At 37.3% G+C, this 15,046-nt stretch overlaps 1 protein-coding gene across 1 annotated transcript; it reads right to left on the bottom strand.

Moving 5' to 3' along the window:
• Positions 1 to 1,724: 1,724 nt before the first annotated feature.
• CRY1 (cryptochrome circadian clock 1) lies at positions 1,725 to 14,464 on the bottom strand (the record flags this gene model as incomplete). The annotated part of the gene is made up of 12 exons (XM_010010346.1): positions 1,725 to 2,012; positions 2,112 to 2,183; positions 3,330 to 3,422; positions 4,611 to 4,712; positions 5,501 to 5,703; positions 5,817 to 5,968; positions 8,355 to 8,666; positions 8,759 to 8,899; positions 9,645 to 9,733; positions 11,109 to 11,293; positions 12,677 to 12,819; positions 14,356 to 14,464. Coding segments are annotated over 12 exons (1,705 nt in total), but the record flags the coding sequence as incomplete, so codon positions are not given.
• Positions 14,465 to 15,046: the final 582 nt, after the last annotated feature.

Genomic DNA, 15,046 nt, shown 5'->3' with positions numbered 1-15,046 from the left:
ATGCTCTTTCCCCCCTTTTCAGTGCAGGAAGCCCTGTCCCCATTTGTATTGGCCCAAATACTCAATTCTTATTTCTTACTCCTTAGAGGCTAAAAGGGGAAGAAGGAAAAAAATAAAAGAAAGAAAGGAGAAACCCAACAGCCTCTGTACTTCAGTGCTATTCAGAAGGCACACATCCTCTCGCCAGCAGTGGTTTTGGGTATGTTCGTGGCTGGTATTTGTATTTGACTACCATGCTTTCGCAGCATGCTTTGAACACCCCTAACAAAGTCAGTCTTCTCTGCCAAACTAGAAACCCCTCCAACCTGTCTCAATTGAAAAAGAGCTTAGACAGGAACCAGACGTTCGCTCTGCAGGCACTTCTTCTATAGACACGAGCACCTAAGGAATTCTGCAATACAAAACATGGATGCTGAATGAATCTACACATACTACTGATATGACAGCTACTGAAACACGGACTCTCTTGGAACTAGGTTCCGCTCAGGCCCATCCGAGTACCAGAAATCAGTTTGAGAACACAGAAGCACAGTTTACAGTGCCTCCAGTACGTGAGAAAATAGCAGGTCTCAGCTCACTTCAAGTGACAGGCATCATGGAAACAATGCTGGGGCTCTTCGCTGAATCAAATCAATACAACACAATTGTTCATAATCACCACAATAACTTTGTCAAAGTGCTGATGCCACATAACAAGCAAAAAAGGAAATAGATCTTGCTGCCAAATCCAAACGAAGTAGATTGAATTTCTCTTTTTAGCTCTACAGATGCTGAATGCACCTTCTATACTTGCTGTATGGAATCACTATCTTCCATTTCCACCAAAGTCCCTCCATGTGCTATTACCTCACCTATTTTTATTTATTCTTCAAACTCCATAATGATCAACTCTTTATCTGTTTTTTGTAAAACACAGGGACAGAATGACATCTCAATCACCTTTAATCTACGCAGCCATACTCCTGGTCTTGAAATCTTGTCCCCTCTTGTTTCAGACAGCCCTCCGTTTTTTAGCTTCCCTCCTAAGTAACTAATCTTTAACTTATCTTTCAGGTCATCTTCCTTATTCCTCTCAAATCAAGCTCACTGGGGGAAACAGTATAACATCCTTGGCCTTCTCTTTTCTCTATTCTGTTCATAAGTAACATTATCCAAAACACAAAATCCATTTATCTTCTCTATGTTGATGATTTCACACCTACCAAACTCCTACTCTCTACACATTTTCACACTTGTTCACATAGATCTATCTAGCAATGCCTCCTTCTCCAAATCCAAGTACTTTTCACCACGGCTGCTCTTGACAAACTTTGGTAATCTGAGCATCCTGCTTACAGACCAATGACAAATGCTCAAGTCTCCAATTCTTCTTTGTCCCTACATCTTTCCATGCAGTGTCTACACCACCATTGTGCAGGTTTTCTGCAGTCTCTCTGTAAAACATGTTCTGTTTAGTCCACTTGTATGTCTGAAAACCCTAATCCAGGCCCCCAGCCTTTGGTTGTGTTAGTCTGCTGATTTCAGGTCACCGTATATCCACACAAACAGTCTGGCTGGCAGAACTTCAGGAGAGATGCAGAAGCGAAAAGTAACTGAAGCTACATAAGCAACTCTGCTAATGAATGTGAAACCATAGTTTATCCATTTCCCTTTCATTAACACCTCAGTCTGTGTCTGACAATCTTTGACCTGGTTCTGTTTTTATAATTACTTCCTAGCTCATACTTTGTAAACTCTCAGGGCCAGGATTGTGCACTGTTTGTTTGTACAGTACCTGGAACCGGAATATTTACAGCAATAATTTGGTATTCTTTGCATTGCAGTGATATGAATGTTATCACAGACAAAATCTGTACAGGAGTTTACTCATTATTAGGATAACTTTAAGGTGTCTCAGATCTTACCAGTTTAATTTGTGCTCTGTCGCTGGACTTTTGGTCCAACGCTCTGAGTTTCTTCTTCTGGATTTGGGCGTTTCCCTGCACTAATGCCAGTACCAAGGGCCGTTCTTCCTGATAATTTAAAACCAGTATTTATATTAAGACTCTGTTGCACCTTTATATATCCAGGAAAAGTGTTTCTTTTTTTGTTGTTGTTGTTCTTTAAATTACCTGCTTGCAATAAGTGTGATTGCTGATTGTCTCCATGAGCATAATGTAAGATACTACTTGCTTGACAGTAACCTGTTCAGATACAGTACATATTTATTATAATAAATCAAATTTAGGACTGCAAGCAAGTGGACAATTACATTCTTTACAACAACAAAAAGGAGCCAATTGATTTATTTTCCATCAGCAAGAGAAATCCTGCCAGAAAACATCCTGAATGCAGAAGAGTTCTTATGATTAAAAAAAGCCTCATGGGATTTTATAGCAGTTAAATATATATATGCACGGTGAACAGTATTAAGTGCCTACATATTTATGCATTATTTTTGCAACAAGCAGAATGTTTACATATCCAAACAATTCTAATTTATTATTAATTTTAACATTTTTCTTTCTTCCAAGTCTCCTCATCCTTATAGCAATGCTAACGAATCCTTGCATAACTACGCTGTGAAGAAAAAAAAACATATGTAAGTAATTTAAATGAAGATGCAAACTATTTTCTGGTTCACATAAACTATCTGCTGGCAACCTTGACACTGGATGTTTTGCATTAATAATGCAAATTAGCAAAAGCAGTTGCAAGGTTTCTTATTCTGAACAGTTGTGGTGTTCTGGCGACCTTCTGGATGCTTAAACAAAAAAGAGATTATAATCTTTCATTATCAGTAAACACATAACCTCTGTTAAGACTGCAAAGAAACAGCTGTGCTAAATTTGACTGCAACATTGATCTATCACAAACCACAATTTAAGTTTCTGTATTGTTAAAGTAACAAAAATTTGCATCCATAACATGAGAATATCCACTGAAAACTGTAGAAATTGATTATATATATGAAAAGAGTGGTAGAGAAATCAGCTAAAAGGTAACGTGCAAATTTTTGCTATCAAATTCACAAACTGAACTTCTTTCTTTCAATATCTTTAGAATAACTTAATCTAGAATGTTTATTAATTTTTGGTTAGTCACACTTGTGATCCCTCCCACTCAAACCATGTAACTATTGTTCTAGATGAGCATTTTAGAGATAGAAGTGACAAGCAAGTTCACTCTAAGAAATTATTTTTATGTTTCAAGAACAGAAATAAGGCCAGTTCAAAGTTGTAGACAGCAGCTGTCACCAAAAATCTATCCACGTTATTTTGATGTTTTGTCTGTTTTTCCATAGTTGCAAGGATTTGGAGATCCTCTACAGACAGCCACTGCCATAATACCTTGCTGCTGAATTCCACTTGCTCCTGTATGAGCGTCTCCCAGGGCACATGGCTGAACAACTGTATGACCATCACCAGTTCCCAGTTGAGCTCCTGCAGAGACAGTAAAAAGATTTAAACATAACAGAAAATACAATTCCAGTTCTGAAATTTAAGATGTTGGGGATTTTTTTGCCGCTCTTCAAGAGGTAGACTTTGATTGTGGCTTTTATCCCCCCGTCACAAACCACCTCAGAACAGGTCCAAAGCTCTAATGCTTTCATCTTTCCAAATTCACACTTGCAAATTCAAATGAATACACAGTAACCTCCTAGAAAATGGACACATATCTGATACGAAAAGTGAAAATACATGTACGCATTTAAGAATATATGTATTTTAAGGAGAAAAGAGTGCACATAATATTAATTTATTAAACACTATTTTTTTCTAAACTCAGCCCTTTCCTGTTTTCTAAATCTCTGAACTTAAAAGAAATAAAAGCTCGAGCACCCAGCTTTAAGGAGCCTAGACTTCAATTCTTTGAGAGGAACTGTACTGGCTCAGAACAAGGTCCACCTTTCTCTGCAACCTGCTTCTAACCTTGACTGAAGCCTAAGGAGAATATAAACCCAGTAAATTTCCAGTTCCGCTGTATCCTCTTATAACGAGAAGACCAAAGTGTACATTGTATTCAAGATGCTGATACACCATGGATTTCTACAGTGTTAATACAGTTATTCCTTAATAACTAGTTAATGCTAATCTTTGTACGTTACAATAATAACAATAATAGCCTAATTTTCATCAAAACTGGATGATAAATTCTATATTAAGTTTTTTCAGACACTGTTCGCCACATTCTACTGTATTATGGTAGAACTAAATTCCAGTAAGCAATCTGATGCTAGCATTAGAAAACTTTACAAATTAATAGTTCCGAGTTGAAATCTCACGAATCACTCCTTATTACATTATATCAGGATGCTTGTAGACTTCTAGAAGAAAATCACATTCAAATGCTTTTGAAATCAAACTGATACATGTTAATAAGTCATTTCAGGGGGAAGAAAACAGGTTAAAAAATTCTTACATGTTCTAAATATTTATGTATTTATGCATAGATTTCATCTATAAATAAATACTACCGAACTCAGTGAATACATTTGAAAATGTTTGTGACTTACACTGAGAACTGTCTTGTGAATACAGTTCTTATACTACATAATGCCAAGGGCATTAAAAAATAGGTTTGTGCTGTTCAGTTCCAATAATTCTATGCGTTGAAAGAATTTGACTGACCTCCTGTACTGCTACAACCAGAAATGCTTTCTCCTGGTGAATAGCCCATGAGGCCACCGTTTCCATTTCCATTTGGATTAGAAGGCACTGTTGCAAGAAGACCTAAGCAATGAAATAAGAAATACAGCCGTAAAGACAGACTGGAAAAAAAGGAAAGATTAAGCGCAGCATGCTTTTTTCCTCATGATAGCCAGTTCTCCATCCTCAACCTAAGAGGTTTACCTTTATAGCAGCAAAACATTCATCTTGCCTACTTCTAGGATCTTGCCAAGTAATTTTAGTTCACAATTACTTAATAGGCATTTTCCACATAATATTCCACATAACTTTCCCAATATTCATTAGTTACGCATATTTGTTGTGTTGAATTGCAATGCATCCTGATTCAATATTCAATACTTGAACATACTGACTGTTTACACCTTCCTGAGCAATCCAACCTTTACCTCTCAGAGCAAAGTCCTTCCTAACTAGGAAGAATGCTACCAGAGGTTGCATTGGTCTCTGAGCAACAGCATCTGCAATTGCAAATACAGTATGGCTGAAGTTATCAACCACGCTAATTTTCTAATCACTGGTATTAAAACCTGCTGTACAAGAGTATCAGGATGCACAGAAGACCCAGTTTAACCAAAAAACTTCCAAAAGCCTACAGAAAAAAAAAAAAAGAAAAAGAAAAAGAATCTGGGTAAGATTTGGAAAGAGGAACTTTCCTCAAAGTCTTTCTTTCTGTTCTTGGTTACATCTAATATTTTCATTTACATGGATACACATCCCTGGTCACCACACTGAGTTCATACCTGATTACCATTGCTATGGGACAAACTGATTGATTGCTAAAAGATGAGAGAATTTTTCAAATAAATAAAGCAAATATTGTATAACCATACCCAGCCCTCTGTATCGTGAAAGCTGCTGGTAGATTTGTTTCATCCTCTCAATATTCAGACGGCTCGCTTCTGCATGATTTACCATTGGTTTGGGATAATTGACTCCGATGATACACTTTGCAGCCTTCTGGATGCTTTCTGGGGCATTCCAAGGATCATAGATGTATTTTGCAGGGAAACCTCTAAGTACTGGCAAATAACGTCTTAAAAAATAACAACAATAATAAAAAAAAAAAAAAAAGTAATTTTAAGTATAAAGCCACTTGTCAGTTTAAGCCACATCCACAAATTGCTGCAATTTCTGGTTGTGAGTTACCTGATATAATCCCCATTTGGGTCAGTTCTTCTGCCAAAACCCACAGGACAGTAGCAGTGAAAAAACTGCTGGAAGAAGGAACTACAGGATAACCACATCCAGCTTCCAGCATTCACACTCCAATCTGCATCAAGTAAGAGCTCTTCAAAGACCTTAAGAAATTAGAGCAACAAGTTAGCCTGAACATGGCACAGCTTTGAGACACCTACACTCTCTTACCTGGCAATATTCACAGAATGCTCAGTACACAAATTGCAAATGCCCACCTAAATGCCAAACTCAAGAACAGAACGTGATGGCCATGGCTTTTAGTAGACATCTCAAAGCTGCAACCAAAAGAAGTTACATATTCTTGCATTAACACATCCTTATACATTAAACCCCCAAAGGATGGTTGGAGCCTGACTGCTTGCAAGTGACATTTGTTGCTTGCAGAAGAGTTGCTTCATCACATTACAACTGAGTAAGCTTTGCAAACTTCCAGAAAACAGGGAACACACAAAGCACATTTCAAACTCAGATTGTCAGTCTGAATACCTCAAACTGTGCAGCACCTTTCACTATGCAAGGAGTCCCAAGAGTAGAATTCAAGAGTTTGAAGGTAGCACAAACATTCAGAAGTTGTATTCTTGAAGGACAATAATCAATCTACTAAGTCACAGTTTTGAGGTTACCCACTTAAATTCCTGGAGGTATACGAACCACCAAGCGTTCTGTAGAGTGGTGGACAGATAATGAACTCTGGTCGGAAGACAACAACAGAAAAAGTCTGCTCTGGTAATTGCTATCCTTATTATATCAAAAATAACCCATAAGGCTGTTGAAGATTTATGAGGGTTTTACTTTAAATCCGGAGCTCAATAGTTGTGAAACATTCATGTTGCCAGCACTGATTGTTTTTTAATTATTAACACAGACATTACTAACTCGTATAAAAAGGAAGTTGTCTGCTTAGTCAGGTGACCAGCAGTTCAGACTCATAAGAAATAGAGAAGCCTTATTCTTTGAAGAACATTAAAGTATCTCTTATGAAGAGTGCACTGAGAAATATTTTTCAAAACAGATACTTACTTAATACATATTTTCACAAGTTCTCATTTTCCTTTCAAACTTGAATCATCTCCAAATATTCCAAGGAAACCATTATCTTTTTCACACTAACCCACTAAAATTTAACACCTTACTTCTGCCACCCACCTTCAACTATTATTATTCCAAAATAAAGTATAATTAATACTGTCAAACAAGGATCTCTCTCTCAACATATATATTCAATAAGGTATTCAGTCTACAGTATACACTGAATAAGTGTTAAAAAAGTATCTTTGTCTAAATATCTGCAACTGTTTGGGGAAATGTAGTTTTTTTAATAAGATTCATCTTAAAATGCTTTTAAAAAAACATTTTAAATAGAGAGTGATTCATAATGTAACAAGATCTTCAGATGAAGATTAAGTGTTAGCACACAATTGCTCCACTAGATGCTGCCATGTAATAAGACTTTGGAAACAACATCAATGTGAAAGGCCAGATTAACTGTTGCTAGCAACGGACGTATGAATTAAACATCCTTCAGTGCACAAGTCTGAGACCTCCACCTATCTGTATTATTTCAAAAGTAAGAACGAGTTGGTGATTTTCTGTAATAGAGAGCTCTGTTGTTTGGCTGCGTTACTTACGTATGTGCAACTTTGAAGTCTTTATCAATGAAATGCAGACGGAAAATTCCTAAAGCAGCTTATGGTGTTGTGTAACAAAGAATTTATTTATTTTTTTAATGAAAGATGTTTCCTTACAACCAATTTGTGAAGAAAGTCGAAATTCCCTAAGATTTTATACATATATAAACATGAGGTCACAATCCTGATGGCAAATAAATTCTGTTTTAGGTTTCAAACGTAAAACACTATCTCCAGTTGATTGTCATTGCTAAGTACAAAATGTGCTACCCTTCTAAAAATGTCAAACTGATTCAAAGGCTGAGATTACATTATTCCATTCTTTTCTTCAAAAGCTTGACATTTGTAATCTGAACTTCAGCATCTCTTGGATACTTGCATAGAAATTACTTGCACTGAAACTCCAGCCACATTATGTTGCCCATACTCACATTTCTAACATTGGGCAAAGGGACAGAAATTACTGAAATGACATTCTCAAGGATTTAGTTTTCTGCCTTTAATTCCTGTGGTGCTTTCCCTTCACAGGGAAGCAGATGTAAAATGTGAACAGAAACTGTTCACGCAGCATGACTAGAAAGAAATTTTAGTTACAGGAGTAATCCATGTGTATTTGCCAAGATTTAGGAAGAAATCTCAGATTTAAAAGAATTGCAGACCTATTCTGACTGTAAGAAACACTAAATATTCCAATAAAAGGGGACATTCAACAGCCAAAACTTAACAGCACCACTAATTTATCAGAACTGATTTAATTTTGGCAACAGTTTAAGGTTAAAATTCAACTTACAGCATACACTAACAACAATTCTAGAATGACTATCTGAAACTATAGAAATTCAGGAATAAGAAACAATACCTTCATTCCTTCTTCCCAGCTAATCCAGAGATCACCTCGAGTTAAAAAGCACGCTACAGCATGCCGGGCTAAATGGTGAATCCAGCCTTCTTGACGAAGCTGTGTCATAATCGCATCAATCCAAGGAAAACCTGTTCTGCCTTCTGCCCATTTGGCCAAAGCTTCAGGATTCTTATCCCATGGAATTTGAACACAGATAGGATTCCCCTCCATTTTATCAAACCGTGGGTTGTTAGTCGCCGCTGTGTAGAAAAATTCACGCCATAACAGCTGGCCATAGAGGGAGAGGGGAGGGGAACTGTTCTTTTTTACCTGAAAACCATCATTAAAGGAAAACATTTCATTAGAAGTAGGGAAAAACCATAGCATCCAAGACTGCGTAGCTGACTGTGTGGAAATCCTACCTTTTTGTACAGATCCGTTAGCTTGAAATAAAAGAGACGACAGGACAAACAGCCAAAGCGGAGGTAGGGACTAAGCCCTGTAGGGCTTGCCAGGAGGGAATTTGCATTCATTCGTGGTCTTTCAAAGTTTGCCACCCAAGCCTTAAAAAAAACACAACACAAAAACAAACACAGAACAAAAACCACACAGCAGTATCAGACTACAGGCCAGGTACCAACTTATAAGCACAAGAGGTGAAATCTTGCACTGTCTGTAACTGACCCCAGGCACTGGACAGATGATCACCTTACCTACAATATCTAGGTGTTCCTTTTGAATCAGCAGAGTCTCTAGAAGGTAATTCACCTCAATGCAGCAGGTATGAGTTATCTTCCAGAGCTACCTATCCTTTTCTTTTAAATAGAGGAAACCTAGACAACTAGCAGTATGTTAGCTTTTAGAAAAATTCCCCTTCAAAGTTATAAAAAGTATGTTCAAATAAATTCCTTCCTGAGAAAAAATAATTACATTTGAGTGGAATATTGTACAGCAGACTTTCTCTAAAATTCAAATTAAAGACAACCTGCTATCAGCTTTTAAAACCGAGGAACCGCACCTTGATTTATGTAATTATATTGAAGGCCTTGAGTTCAAGTCTGGGCTTGATTTTCTTTTAAAACAACTTGCTGAATTCTTTTTATATTTCATTGCAAAGAGTAAGTATGTTTCTCAGATATAGAATAACTAGGTTGGAAAAGACCTTTAAGATCATCAAGTCCAACCATCAGTCCTGAGGAGTGCCTTAAAATCACCCATGCTGTTTAATTGCTGTTTGACCCAAATGATGCTACCCCAGACATAGAATCATAGAAAAGCATGTTACACTTCCAATGATTTGTAACATACCTTTCGTTCTAAATGTCTTTCCAGTCGTGTGAGAGCCTCTGTTTCTCCCCCTGGCCATACTGCAGAAGGCAGACCATCTGTGTCAAAACCTGAAAAACAAGTTGAAACAAGAAAATTCCTTGTTTGCTTATACTGTAGGGCAACAAAATTCTAGTTTATCGATACTTGACCACATCTTATTGTATCTTAAGACCAACCTAAGCTGGACACATGGCAAAGTACAAGTTTTAAAACAGTATGCAACCAAGTTTTTTCAAAGCCCTTTCAATACCACGTTCAATTTCTGCAACAAAATCCAATTTTTACTTTTACATTAACTCACAAGTTTTCCATGCTGAATGGTCTTACTTCAGTTTCACTTTCTGGGTTGGTTCTCCCCCCCCCCCCCCAAGTGACCTTTCTATCATTTTTCAAGTTATTTTCAAGTTCTCGGCTCTGCAGCTATCCCAAAACCAAAATTTATATTTTTGTAATTACTACTAAGAATCAACAATTGCTATTGTAATTTACAGGATGTCTAAAATCTTCTTCCACCAAGCTGAAAGCATGAGTGCTATCTTCAGAAAATCACAGGGTTCATTGACCTTGACTTAAATAACAGATGGGAATTATTGTCAGATTGATGATAAACACATACTTGAGCTGCAAAAGAAAGATGAGAAGGTGGTACAGGATTTCTTCCACACCCCCACACATCCCCCAGGATTGTTCACCAAGTGCGTGAGATGACACATCTGCCTGTAAGTTTAACCCCTCTCTAGAGAGATCTTTTCTTAAAATAGCTTTAAAAGCAACGTCGGTTGTACGAGAGGTCAAACAGACTAGACAGAGCAGCCTGAACTCAGCTAAAATCTATATAGACCCTTTCGTTAGCAATTTGGAGGTCATGACACATTTGTTTGTATTTCCAGGTGGGGAAGAACAAGAAAGAGAAGGGAGGGATTCACCAGATAATAGGTTCATGTATTTCTTAAAATTAAATTTAGATAAACGCAAGACTTCCCCCTCCTCCCCCCTCCAAGAAGTTTCAAAAACCATTATTTGCCTTATTATCATCTTTTTCTTTTTTTTTTTTTTGGCACCGTAAGACAAAAGGGGTTTTTAATGACTTTGTAAAATGACAGATGAATGACCTGAAGCACAAAGATACCAAAAGCATTTAATACAAAATGAAGCATCAGAGACTATTAGTAGCTTACTGATTATTTGGTACTATGGGAAAATGGCTACGCTGTATTACAAGAACTCAAGCAGTACTTAGTGTAGTTTCATCTGACCTCTCATTTAAAAGAAAATAGCTAAAACGTAGAGTTGATTATTATTTTTTGTTCTTTTTGTATAACTGGCATCAGTTTAAACCATTAACCATAAGCAGAATCTCTCATGTTTATTTTAAGTATTATGCTTTTAGTAGTAGATTACATCTTACTTGTTTCAAAATGTCAAAGTAATTTTAGAACATACCCAGCTCTTCAAGTGATGGGACACCGTATTTCTCATCATGGTCATCAGAAACTGGAGTAGTACATTTTTCCATTACTTCTGGGGTTATAGTCTCTACTGGCATCTCCAGTGGTTCCATTCTACTAATTAGGGTCTGGAATCGCTTGTAAGTGAGAGGAGGCTGTCCTCCATTTAATTCTATTATTCTGAATTGGAAAAAGAGGGGAAAAAAAAAAGGAAAAGAAGTGTGTCAGACAAGAGTATAGACCTTTTTATATACATAGAAAATATACATACAGAGAAATATCTTCTTACCTGCCTGTGGCATATTATATAAAATTGCAGATATACATGATAATCTGGACAGTGTGAACTTTTATTTTACCGTCCTTTTTTACCCTCTAGGGAGACACATAAATTAACTGTTTATAAGAAAGTTATTCTTCATTTCCAGGTTTAGGAAGGTCCCTCAAGAATGAGCAAGTAACGAATAGGGACAGCTCAAGGCAAAGAAAAATACAGATCAGGAAAGCAGATGCGAGATCATAGCTACCCAAAGATACATCCAAGTCACCTACAACACTATACTTTTTGCATTAAAAAGTACCTATTTTTCTATTCTGGTATTGAGAACAGTAGTCAGTATTACAACTCTCTTAGTATCAGGAAAAGTTAAGATGTAGTTTCATACACAACTGTTGTAAAACACACAGTTTCCATATTTTGCATTGTCACCTTAAGTATATCTAAAATTCCAGAAACAGGAAAACTTCAAACAAATAATTTACTAAATAGTAGATGGAACCAACTGTTCATTTGATCCAACTGTGCTTAGGTGGGGAGAGAAAAAAAGGACTTTTCAATTTAGGACTAAAAAAAACCCCAGCTATTTGTTTCAAAACAGTAAATAACTTCCTTTCTTCCCATATGTCTAGCTGCTTCTCATACATTGGCTTGTAACTGAATAAAACAGGCATCTACCACAGTAGGTTACTCAATATTAAGAGAAGCCAAGTCATATGTCTGAATAGTTTGCAGATTATGCTTGTATAATAGGAAGCTAATACTAATCCATTTAAATAGATCTGTGGAAAAATATAAACAAGATATTAAGTAACAAGATGCAGGGATATCAAACAATCCCTGATTGCTTACTGGATACATAACTGGTAGGAAATAGTTCTTGAAAAATAAAGGACTTTCTGCTAACTTGTGTACAGCAAGTGAAATAAGGAAAATAACAAAACAACTAAACAACAAATCTTATTTGGGAGAAGTTACAGGGATATTTGAGTAACTTCATTGTAAGAGACAGACAATTAACATGACCATTCTTTTCAGAAGAACCCCAAATCAAAGTTGTATTTCAGATACAGTTACATATCTTTTTTGAAGTTGCAAAGATCTACTCAGTATGTAATAAAATATGGATGGATGGATGGATGGAAGGAAGGATAAGAGAGAAACACAGAACAAATTTATAGTCTTCCTAACTATGAAGTGTTCCCAAGAGAAAGTAGCACACAATATCTAACCAAATATTACATAAAATTCATATTTTCTTTTTACAGTTGGAGTTAATAACTTACTTGTCTAAGTCATATAATGTATGGGAAATTCGAACAATGACCTCCACTCCAGCTTCACTAGCCAGCTTCTTGATTGCTGCATCTCTTTCCTTCCCAAATGGTTCAGAATCATATTCAATAGAAAGTTTTGCAATATTCCATTCCTGCAACACAAAACAAAACTCTGGTCCTTCAGCAACTCAGCTGCTTGATGGAAGGTTAGAGAAATGAGAATGGGAAGGACATGGACAAGATGAAACACCAGTTAGTACCTGCAGATAGTTGTCACAGATACACAAAGGCCCAAAACACATCAGACACCCAGACTCACAAAAATAAAGTCCAGTGGTTTGGTATCTAAGTAGGAATCAGGCATAAGAAAAGCCTCTGTCCCATCACTGTGGGCACAAGTAGTAATGGAACAACTCTTGCACACATTGTGAAAACTCCGTTGCTGTAACTTTAGGATCCATGTACCTTAAGAAGCACAACATAAGGGAAAGATGATAGAGGCTGTTTCCTGTACATTGATCTGCAGCAGTATTTTGCTCTGCAGAAAACTTTTTCACATGTGCCTGCAAACTTTAATAGCAGAGTTGAAGATGGGGCTGGTGAGGCAAAATACCCCTCCCACACAACCAAATCTCACACATTTTCTTCCCTTTTCCAAGCCCCTACCCCTCACCCACCAGAAAGGCAATCTTCAAATTCTCCATTTAAAATAAATACTAGTAAAACAAAAAAAAAAGTAAAATCTGTCTCCTAAAAAGAGGACACCTTGAAGCCTAATATCCTTTACATCACAGATGCTGTTACCAAGGCCAACAGTAACAGGTAGGGAAAAAGAAGCAAAGAAAGGGTTCAACTAATGGCTAAGGCTTCTATAGAGGCAGGAAAATGGAAAGGTGAAGTATGCACAGAATGATCCTAGAAAGCCATCCTGCCAATCAAACACAAAAATACCCTTCTAATCCCTCAGAATCTTAATCAGTTGATTTAAATATACCAGACAGACTATTTCAGAGACCTGGATTTACAACAGAGAGACACGGGGCACTCTACGCTCTTCACCTAGCATGCTCTTTCCCTTCTGAACTCTAGCTCTCTCCTAGATGAAGCCCAGGTACAATCCTGAGGATAGGCAATTCTAGAAAGAGTGCTTGCACTTTGAAAGGAGGTTTGGCTCCTTCCATCATTAAGTCTGCCAAGACAAACCCATCAGGTCCCGAGTCCTCAAGCAACCTCCTACACCCTCATATAATATTTATTTTTCATTTCATAATGTAAAGCCATAAAAAACGCATCCAAGAGCCAGAGCCACGTCCCCAAGGGAGCCAAGGAATTCCAAGACAAGTGCTATGTGATGTGAATACACCCACGTCACATCAGCATGAGCTAGGCACTTAGAAGAAGTATGGACACAGTACCTACACTTAGCAAACCATTAGAAATCTGTTCCATTACTGGAAGGAAAAAAACCCAAAAAATGTAAATCAAAGAGCAACTCAGTTCAACTGGTGATATGCACATGAGAGGAGAAACCCCCAAACTTAACAAAAACAACCTCCAAGGAAACTGCAAGGATAGTTACGTATTTGCATGGGTAACAACTTGCACTGAAGTATATGGTAAAAGAAACATTCCTAGTTTAAATTAGTCAAATATATGGATAGAAACAACAACTGCAAGGTGGCATCTACCTTGAAAAGTCTGGGGAAAACATCTGCTGGCTGTCCACGAATAACAAACAAACGTGAGTTCAGCTTCCGTAGATTGGCATCAAGATCCTCAAGACACTGAAGCAGGAATCTGCAAGGAATCATAAAGAAACATTATTTTCTGGCACAAACCAGACAATCTTACAATACAAAAAGTGAACTAAGAGGAACGACTCAACAAAGATTATGAGACCATCAGTATTTGGTACATATTTTGGTGATGCATGCACGTTCGCATCATAATTACACTTAGCTTACAGTAGTTGAATGCCATATACTATATTCAACAACACAATTCGGAAAAACCAACTGTCACTTAAGTTTTTGGCTTAACACTATTCTACTCTGGAATGGACTAAAACATACTGTGCTGATTTTGGTGGGGTTAGAGTTAATTATCTTCACAGTGGCTAGTAGGGGACTACAGTTTGGGTTTGTGCTGGAAACGGTGTTGGTAACACAGGGATGTTTCAGTTACTGCTGAGCAGTGCTTACACAGATCAAGGCCTTTTCTGCTCCTCACACCTCCCCACCAGTGAGCAGGTTGGGGGTGCACAAGAAGTTGGGAGGGAACACAGCCGAGACAGCTGATCCCAACTGACCAAAGGGATATTCCATGCCATATGGCATTGTGCTCGCATATGAAGCTGGGGGATGGAGGAGGAAGCAGGAG

Source organism: Nestor notabilis, unplaced genomic scaffold (assembly GCF_000696875.1).
Source record: "Nestor notabilis isolate BGI_N333 unplaced genomic scaffold, ASM69687v1 scaffold10522, whole genome shotgun sequence".
NCBI classification, from domain to species: Eukaryota; Metazoa; Chordata; class Aves; order Psittaciformes; family Psittacidae; genus Nestor; species Nestor notabilis.
The sequence above is the reverse complement of the archived record's forward strand: the minus strand, read 5'-3'. Positions and strand labels throughout refer to the sequence as shown.